Below are 10,614 nucleotides of genomic sequence, written 5' to 3'. Positions count from 1 at the left end.
AAAATACCGTGTACATCTTCACGCATCGGTTACGACGAGATTCGGTACAGTGTACCCATACGTACTGCTCGGTTCTCGCAATTCTCATTCGGTTAAGTACCTAGAGTACAAATATTTTGTTTTCCACGACCGTATATATTGTAACAACGTACACTCCGCGTTATTATATTAGATCCACATGTGGCCCGCGAAGCAATTTTTTATGGCCCGAACAATGGTGGTTAATTTTTGTGTTTTGTTTTTGTTCAATAAAATTTCCATAAAATTTTCAATACTATTCAATTATTTTTTCTTTGTTAATAAAACCTAATCTAACCGTTAATAGTTGTCGTTTATTCTATGTAGTTATATAGTCAGTTTAATCTATAAAATTGTTATTATTATCTGATCGAAGTCGAAGATAATGATGGCTGCACTACTCAGTCATAGGATAAATTAAATATACTTATATATATTTAAAAATTAAAATTTTAAATATATTTAACCTATGTATTTAATACATACGTGTTTTATATATTTAATCTATGGTCATAGTTACTTTGCGTTTGTAGCGATTAGTATTACACCGTGATTACGCCCGTACATGTGACTGTTTGCGTTTGTAACAATTTCATTTTACAAGTAAATTATGGCGACTAAAAAAAGAAAAATTTGTAATGAACATCGTTTTTTTTTAATAATTCTTGAGTTGATTTATACTTTTTCGTCGAAAACAAAGGTAAGCCATTATGTTTAATTTGTCAAAAAATTAAATTTTTTCTTAAAACCAATTTTTTCCAGTAACGTTCGTATTTTTTACACTCAAATTTCTATACAAAATAATCAAATATAATAACAATACAATTATTAGTATATATCATATGTAAAAATTTTTTTTTTAATATGGCCCTTGATAAACATTTGAAAAAAAAATATGGCCAGCGTGGTTCAAAAGGTTGCCGACCTCTGTATTAGAGCAACGAAAACCGTATTGACTGCGATAGACGTGTGCACCGAACGAAAAATTCTATAAATAAAACTGTTGAATTTCAAGTATATTTCATTTCATAATATTCAATACATAAGTACAACAAAACGATTTATAAATTTATTGTATTTAACATTCATCAAATAATAAATAATAATGAATATAGGCTCTAAAAATGACGGTCTTGCACTGGTCGCCGACGTTGTGCATGGTCTGGTTTAGACGCGGCTATACGGGCAACGCACGTTGATTACATTGAAGCACTCAACGTGTTAACAATAATCATAATCAGAGCTCGTAAGTTTAGCATTTGCATATCAATTTTGCAAAGTTGTATTTAATGCTAGATGAAACAGAAATCCATTTCAAGGTACCACGGTTAAAAATGTGAAATCTTATTTTGCATGTTTTCGCATATTTGGCATGTTTTTGTTTATTTGACATATTTATGCATATTTCTATTTTATCGGGCATATTATACAACATTCTATTAGTATCGATCAAAAATCTAAATGGAAAATATATATAAAATTAAAAATAGAAATTGTACTTTTTTTTTTTTTTTTATATTCTTGATACTTGGACATTTAATGAATAAATTTGTCCAAAAGTTTCAGATTTAAAATTAATTACTGACAAAGACGTACATTATACACAGTTCATGAAGGCTCAAGAATAGTTTTAAATAGTATTTAAGCATCGATTTCAATCCAAAACGATTAAATAAAACATGAAAAATCATTTTTTACGTTGATTCATTCCGAGCGCGCACCCGGTACTCTGAAGTGATTTTACTTTAAGTGTATTACGTAGTTGTATACAGTGTATTAATATATAGGTTGGTGTGACAGACAGTAGTATTAAAGATCATCTTATACGCAATTTCAGCTGCATGAATAGATTGGAGAACATTTTTTTTTTCATTTTTTAATAATTATGTAAAGAGGAACAACACATTTCATGAGAACGATGTTTTATTATACGTTCGAGTACGAGATACATCACGAAAGGGCTGAATAAAAACAAATATCCGAACGTTCACTCGTCAACTGGCAGTCATGACAGCACCGTCTGTGGGTTCTGCACGTATCCGACTCATCACTAGGTGACTGGGTTTCTGCGGAAGTTCCGGCTTCGGGGTCAATGGCCTCCGTCGCATGGTTCCTCATATCCCATAGAGTCCAGGAACAGTCTTCATCGGTCGCTCGTGTTACCCGTGACACTTTATACTCCACCATTGACACGCGGTGTTCGTGTCTGTGGAACAACCACCGAGTGTTGGGCGGCGTGGCGTTGAAAATCAGGGTGCTCGAATCCCCGGACTTTTGCCACATCTCGGACCATTTTGAAAAACATAATTTCATCAAAAACGGGAATTTGGATCCTGCAACACACATACAAGCCATCGAGTAACAAACGTTAGACAACAAAGCTCATAACACCGTCACGCAAAACATGTCGTAACAATGGTACAGAGGGTGATAACAATAACATACTCGACGATTCTAGCTGCGTGTGATTCAAAAACAATATAACCTTGGCCGCCAGGTCAACGCTTTTCAATTCCAAAAGGCCGGTCGAACATTTAGCACCGGGCTGTTTTTGGGGTACTGAAAGAAAACAAAACAATAAAATCACTGCGAAAATCAAGTGCGTTGAACGACTAACGAATTGTAATCGATCGAACCGCGTCCTTGCAACCGAGGGCGTTTATCACTGCCCTGCGAATCTGCGAGCCGCTTATATCCAATGGTGTGTTGAAGAAATGCAAAATCTATTGGGCAATTTCAATCTATTTTATTATATTACTGTATTACATCAATGGGTCGACGCAGTGATATATTTAGGATTTTTCGTGGAGGGGGAGAGAGGGAGTATCTACTTACTATATCACTCTACGTAATTAACATATTTTTGGTTGTATTTGTTATTCGATCGAGATCTATAATAAAAAGTAAAATAATTGCTCCCGTCATATCTATCGAAATAACAAAAGGCGAATGAAAGAAGAAGCTGAGGGAAACAACTTACGAACCTCTCAGGAAATACACCATTGCGTCAACTTAAACGTTATAATACACGTTAAAACTTACCTTTGATGGTGCTGCGATTCGACGATCGTTTACAAACTTTTTTTTGTACGAAAACCTGTTCAGTTTGCTGGTATCGTAGTATTTCTGTGTCGGCGTCCCGTCCGACAATCTGATGACTTTTTCTTGGTCTTGTATATAAGAAAAATTGGAATATCTGAAACGTCCAATGGGAATCATGGGATGTCGATAGGTATAATAATTATTCAAGTGCTCGTGTAATCGACGACAAAAATGAAAATGAGAATTTCAAATTTCAAAATAAAAAAAGGTTTAGACTCTCTCTTGACTGAATTTACTATCATATACTGTAATTTCGTTCAATACATTTGAGAATAAAAGAACCAAACACGAGACGCATTGAAAACATACCTGTATGTGGCATAGGATGATGAACGTCTGAGGACCGCCAATTTTAACTTTTATTTTCCTTGGCATGTGTAGTATTATTGTAAATGTTTTTTTAACAGATGGTGAGGATCAGGATTAGCATTTAAATTCAATACCCCAACCCTTAGACTGTTATGATCCAAACATTTCAAAATTGATCGCTTACTTCACTTTCAGCTTTTTTTGCTGATCCAATGGCATCAAGTGCAGGTGGGTCACGCACCGTTTGGCGGCCTCGACGTCGTTTAGCTCGACGAGTACCTGTCCTTTCTTGAGTATTTTCACGGTAGTCACATTGCCGTACAGACAGAAAATATTGAATACTTTATCGCAATTTATATCACCTCCCAGCCCGTGTACAAGCAGCGTTCTTCCGGGTCGAGCGCCCCGTGTCCGTGACGACGACAATCGTCGAAACGATGGTGTGGAAGTATCTCTACTGCCCGACTCGGGTTTTTTGCCGATCCGCTGCACTTCGCTTGACCTTTGGTCCCTGCGAACATCCCTAGCACGAAAAACATTATTATTATACTTACTATAATCGCGGTTGTCTCTTTCGACCGAATATGGACGTGATCGTCCGTCTCGATCGTTCGATACGTATTCCGTAGTCGAACGGCGTCCTACGGTTGCTTCCATTTGTCGGCTAACCGGATGGCGTCTGCACTCGGTGCATTGGCGACTGGCAGGATTCATCAACATGCGTTGTCCGTATTGCTGTTGGTTTCTATTCATCGCGAAATAGTATTAGAAAGTAGTAGTCAGTGACTAATGAAAAGAGAAAAAGTTTCAAGACGACCGTTCTCAACTGTGAGCACACGTGGAATGAGTCTAGAAATCTATGAATGAGATGAGATAGGCAATCGGAGTATACACATGCGTTTTCATGGTTTCGATGAACCGAATGTTATTTAGCTGTTTAGTAAATGGCCGGTAAAAGAAAATTACACTATATTAAAAATAACCATTATAAAAACAATCAACTTTACAATTTATTAATCGTTAAAAAAAATATTAAATTATAAGTAGAGCGCTGATTTGAATGCACTTAAAAGTATCGAAATATGCCATATAATATGCAGTAAAAATCATGAAAATATGCAAAAAATATGCAGTCAAAATCATGAAAATATGTAAAAAATATGCAGTCAAAATTATGAAAATATGCAAAAAATATGCAAGAATTTTTTATTTATTTAAAATTTATAATTCAACTTATAAAAATTAATTACTTAAATACTTCATACAAAAAAATTTAGGGAATTTTTTGAATTTATTTTTTTTTTAAATTTTATTTATTTTTAAAATAAATAATCATATGCATTTCAAGTTTATCTTCTGTGAAGATATGTCGTTTATCGGTTAACATATTTTTAAAGACTGAAAACGAACTTTGATGTCGACCAAAGTTATTGGGGCATATTTGAAGTAAATGGTATGTCGATAATCGACTGACACAGCAAGAGCGATTAAGTTTACGTCGTTATCGATTATTTATTTTATAACTAAATATATATATAAATTATTATTTAGTGACTATGAAATTTATTTTTAACTTTTCTATTAGACAAAATAATATTTTATACATTTTTTTTTAAATTTTCACTTCAATATGCAATAAATTTTGAATTTTGTCAAAATATGCAAAAATATGTAATAACCTCTAAATATGCAGAAATATGCAAAAAAAAAATTTCACCATTAGCTTCAAATTATGATGATTCGTGGAGATAACTGACAAAAATCCAAAAATATTGAAAGGAAAAAAATATGCGATTGCATAGAAATCCGCGCTCTAGTTATAGGGTATTATTCGTATTATTTATATAATATTGTAGTATTATAAATAATCAGCTAATCATATACTTAACATTAAAAATAATTGTATATCATTAAAAAATTATAATATTTTACAATTTTTTAAGCACTTTTTTTATCGTTTTGTGAGTTGATGTTTTTTTGGGGACCTTCAAGTACCAGCTCGAAAATAAAGATTGTAAGACTACTATTAACTGGCACATTTAACTTAGAAAAGTACTAGATCTGCGTAGGTCTTTATACACATTCTCGTGTATTTATGATAGAAATGTTGTATGTGTACCCGGCTTCGTTATGTAAAAAAATTTAATCAGCATGTTTGCATTTCGCTAGTAAAAAATTACCGAATCAGCATCTTATAAGATTGTGTCGTTTGTGCTTTGCGAACGGTGAAACATAGCCGGTAAAGCTAACGAAAATTATTATTATTTTTAATACGTATTTGCTGTGAAAATGGTTTATCGGTTTGATATGAATGATCATTGTAATCGAGAAAATCATGAACACAACACAATAATTGTTTTTGAATAATTGATAATTTACGTCCAATCAAAATGGATGGTTGAAAAAAAAAAATTTAAAACGAATAACTTCACACCAGTACATTATGAGTTAACCTTGTTAATTCAATCGTTTACCATTGATTACTTACGTTGTCCGTATATTCAAAAGTATTTACATATGTAAACTGAAAATCTACAGAAGTAAATTTACATTTTTCTCGAGGGTGCCTGTATGAAATGTTGGGCGTAATCGATTAATTCACGATTAAATTACGTAATCGATTACGATTACTTTATTAAATTACATTAATCATTAATCGTTTAATCATCTCTCAAAGTAATCAGTAATCATGATTACATATTTATAATCGTTAATCATTATCGCCAAATTTATTGCAAAACTGATTTTTTTTATAAGATATTACTTAAAATAGTATGAATTTCCAAAATATCAACGATATTAAGGTCTATTCATTTCATATACCTTATCTTATGCATGTTATAAGGTATTTTTCTATAGATATAACTTCATTATGTACCTCATATCTACTTTAATTCGGTAAACGTACAATAAAATATGAGTCGGTACCTATTTAGTTGGCTTTATAATTCCGTGTTCATTGCATTTCGTAATTTTTGGCTTGATTTCGTATAATACATATTATATTACATTGTACTATACACCTAAACTTAATAATATAATGAGTGGCGGTGAAGAATATTCTGTGTCTCAGAGCTTTAGCATGTCTTTATCTGTACCAGCTCCGTCTCCTCCTCCACCTCCACGGTCAATTGATGGTAATTTTTATATTAACCACTAGGCTAGGGGTCCATGTATATAAAACATATGTGTATACGTTTTCATTCAACCCATTTTACTGTCCATCAAGTTAAAACAAATAACGTGTGAATTACGTGTATCGGACTATAAATAATATAAAGTATACGTATGTATATCACATATATATATCATATTGTTAATTCTACGAATATAATACATATATTTATAATTAAACGGCAGGGAAATTTAAACAATAAGACAATACCTCTGCGTTATATTAATTTTCGTTATGTGGAATTTACTGTCTTATAAATTTTTACAAAACTAATAACAATGAATACGAAAATTTGACTACGTCAAAAAAAAGTACGTCTCTAAAAACAATTATTTCTATGATTTCGGAATTAAGTTATACTTCGTTCACTAACTTGCCTTGATTGGCGAATAGGGACAAATGGACATAGCCATTTGGACAAGGCCGTTTGGACGTCAAAAAAAAAATATATATAAAGGTATATTTATAAAGCGGCCCTCACACGATCAATATCACTGACAATATTTTTGATACTGACAGTATTATGTATCATTCTACAGTATCATTCTTACAGCAAAAATACACTTTGTAATATTATATTCTTTTTATTATAATCATTATACTACTGAATTCATATACATCTTATGATTTATTTTACATATATGTCAAAACTGTTTGAAAATATTTTACTTCTATTAAATGATTAAAGAGAGAATTGCAATAAAGAAAAATATATTAATGCATCAGAAAATACTATATATTATTATTATATAAATAATAAATAAATAATAAATTATATATATAAATTATTATGTAAAATTAAAAAAGTAATTTTTATTTATTTTTTATTTCGACATAAAACGAACAGTGTATTTTAAAACCCCGCGCGAATCCAAATCATGTGATTTTGATGTTTTATAAAAATAATATTACTTAATAGTTGTCATAGACAATCTCGAAAAATCAATTAACGTTTTTCTTAGTTACCACTGGAGACAGTTGTTGATACCTCGATGGTAGAATTATTCTTACATTTTCCGTCGATTTCGTTAATTTTGTCTTCCGTATTACGAATTTGTTTTGTAATTTATTCGTTTCAAATATACCAAGAGTATATTTTATTGTTTTTATATTTAATTTGTTGTGGAAGATAAATTAAAAAACAATGAACAACATGGAAGCAATTTGTATTTGTGATATGGTCGGCCATCTGAAAGTTAAGAAAATGATGTATACGAAGAAGAAATGTTCGCTGTGTGATCAGAGATGTCTTTTTAGAATTTTGAAAATGGTTGAATGCATCGGTAAGGTAGACATATATGACTAGAGATAAGATTTGGTACAAAAACAAAAGTTTCTAAAAAATACAATTCTATCATCAAAATCCTCATTCTATTTTTGGGGTACTCGCGGGATTAAGTAAAAGTACTGTATTCTATCTAAAACTTGAATATTCCGTTTGACAGCGTGCAATCGTATCATGCACAAAAGGTGTTTTGAGGTGGCTAAAAGTCAGTTAGTGTACGCACCGTCCGGCGGTATAGTGGTGGACCAAAACATCAGTACCCTAGCCACTCTTGACCATAGACGCCAAATACTCGGTGTTACTGCAAACACTGAAAAACAAAAGGCAGAAAACCGCGGTCCAGAGTTAAAGACTGAAGTGCTATGGCTGCGGAACACTAGAAATTCGGCGGTCTACAGGATGAAAGTAGAATTGAAAATCGGCGAAAAGTGTTACGTGGACTATTATAAGCTAGATGTCAAAAAGTTGTGTTGATGGCAGCGGTGATCATATCGGAAAAGGAAAGAAGCTTATGGAAACAAAGCTTACAATAGTTATTTTACCTAAAGCATTAAGAAGTTGGATGATGTAAAATTAAATTGAACATATAAATACAACGAAATAGTATAGGATTAGGTATTTTGAAGGCATAGGTAATCTCGTATTATTATTTGTTGAACGTATAATGTAATTATCATACAACGCGATTGACTTAAAAATTATATTATAAATTCAATAAATAATACGAAATTGCCTATGCCACAAAAATATCTATACTATTTCGATGTACTAATATGGTCGATTTTTTTTATATCATTCGACTTCTTAATGCACTAGGTAAAATAACTATTATAAGCTTTGTTTCATAAGCTTATTTCCTTTTCTTATTTCACGCTAAGGACAGTTTAAAAAAAAACAAAGAAGCCAATGGCACGTAGTGTTCCCAAATGGCCATCCATCCAAGAACCAAAGTACGTTTCAAGGCGTCAGTATCTGTGAATAAGAAAAATATATTGACTGTTTTTCAAGATGCACACATTTTGGTTTAACCTAAAGCTGCGTCTAAACAGGTCGACCGCGATCAAATGACTGTTGCCATGCGAAAAAATTGAAAGAAACTTTAATTTGTAAACCAATTTTCGACTAAATCGCATGATCAATGATTTAATTCGATTAAAGTTGAAAATCCGTCTACTTTTGGTCATTTTTAACAATTCGGTCATTGCCTATGGCTAAATTCGACCATTTAAACAACTAGGACATCATATTGTACTGAATGGTATTTCTACTTTCAATCTTGATGGCAGTGCTTTTCGCATATGTTAAAATCAACTAAACCGCTTTTTGGTTTTAATCGAATTGAATCATTTAGTCGTGTAATTTAGTAGAAAAAACGTTTAAAAATTTAACTTACTTTCGTTTTCGTGTAAATTTAGCTTTAGATTAAACTAAAAAATACACATATAATGCCAACGACCATACCACGTTGAATATACCAGTAATATTATTTAAATATTATTTATATAATGATATATTAAAATGCATAATAATAATAATAATAATAATACTATAGCATTATTTTTTCATTATTTAACAATTGTTTTTGGTAATATTATTATGCAATGCTCACGTACAAATAAGGTAAGTATACGTGTTGTATTATCATGCAATTGTAAATAAGTAGTTTACAAAATATTAATTTCTTAAATAAATCGTTTTTATTGCTAGGCAAATGTGCCAATGTATCTAATGTAAATTTCAAACAAACAACTGAATTTGATTGAATTTTTTTCAAACAAAAATATCATATATCTCTTATTTTCATAACACAGATTGGTTTATAATAACAAGTATATCTATAATTAGTTAATGATTGACCTGTGTAATTTAAGGGAAAAAATAAAATGCATTATCGTGATTATAATATTACATTATACAGATCTATACTCGTAGATAAAGAAATAGGCCTTTTTTATGGATAGTCAAGATGAAGATGAAATCTTAAATGTGGCTAAAATATAAATAAGCAGAAAAAAAAATTACAATCCTAATATTATTTTTTATTATCATATGATTTAGTTTTAAATCATTATAATTTTGTATTAGTGTTTTAGTTGCACTAATGCATTTTTGTAACAGCTATAATGTTTACAGTTAATCATTTACTTTCATTTACTCACTCAGGATTATATCTTACTACAACATCACATATCATTGAAAGTAAATATTATACTAATTATTATTGTAAAACTTAATATACTAATTTATGCTCGACTGTATTAATTAATTATATCACACCATGAATTTTTAAGTTAATTATGAGTTTCTGCGTTTTGCTGAACATTAGAAATTTACAAATTTTATTTAGTTAGGGGTTATTTAGTTAGATAATGTGAGTACTGATGTACGGTCAGTATGGAAAAACCATACTGATGACTGATGGAAAAATCGGATATCGAGTCGTCAGTATTTATTTACTGATGATTATATTGATAGTCTGAGGTCGATATTGACACTTCATCAGTATTGGCATCACAGCGAGGGATGACGGAAGTGAATCCACAAGTCGCGAATTCCGCGATCGGGCCATTTTGTGTGATTTTATTTCGGAGTACAAACAATTATCCGAATTGTGGGATGTTCGTTGTAAAGAGCACTCCAATAGAGATAAAAAAAATTCGGCCTATAAAAAACTTTTAGTTTATTATAAACTTTTGAAAAACGACTTTACAATTGAAGATGTAAA

General features: G+C 31.2%; 1 protein-coding gene across 1 annotated transcript; it reads right to left on the bottom strand.

The window, feature by feature from the left end:
- Positions 1–1,968: 1,968 nt before the first annotated feature.
- Positions 1,969–3,237, bottom strand: LOC112693845. The gene is made up of 4 exons (XM_025569092.1): positions 3,061–3,237; positions 2,636–2,741; positions 2,464–2,577; positions 1,969–2,351 (listed from the first exon to the last, which is right to left on the bottom strand). Exons 1-4 carry the CDS (start codon positions 3,235–3,237, stop codon positions 1,969–1,971), a joined length of 780 nt encoding a protein of 259 aa, XP_025424877.1.
- Between the last annotated feature and the right edge of the window lie 7,377 nt (positions 3,238–10,614).

The sequence above is a fragment of the Sipha flava genome, unplaced genomic scaffold, assembly GCF_003268045.1.
Source record: "Sipha flava isolate LNK unplaced genomic scaffold, YSA_version1 118_pilon_pilon, whole genome shotgun sequence".
In the NCBI taxonomy this organism is placed as follows: Eukaryota; Metazoa; Arthropoda; class Insecta; order Hemiptera; family Aphididae; genus Sipha; species Sipha flava.
This window is presented reverse-complemented; position numbering and strand designations above follow the sequence as displayed.

Excerpts from the sequence above, each read along its gene's own strand:
- LOC112693845 (XM_025569092.1), bottom strand. The coding sequence starts at position 3,237 with ATGATTCCCATTGGACGTTTCAGATATTCCAATTTTTCTTATATACAA. Across the intron at positions 2,578-2,635 it reads GGTTCGATCGATTACAATTC|TACCCCAAAAACAGCCCGGT; the intron begins GTTAGTCGTTCA and ends GTTTTCTTTCAG. Across the intron at positions 2,352-2,463 it reads CACGCAGCTAGAATCGTCGA|GATCCAAATTCCCGTTTTTG; the intron begins GTATGTTATTGT and ends TGTGTGTTGCAG.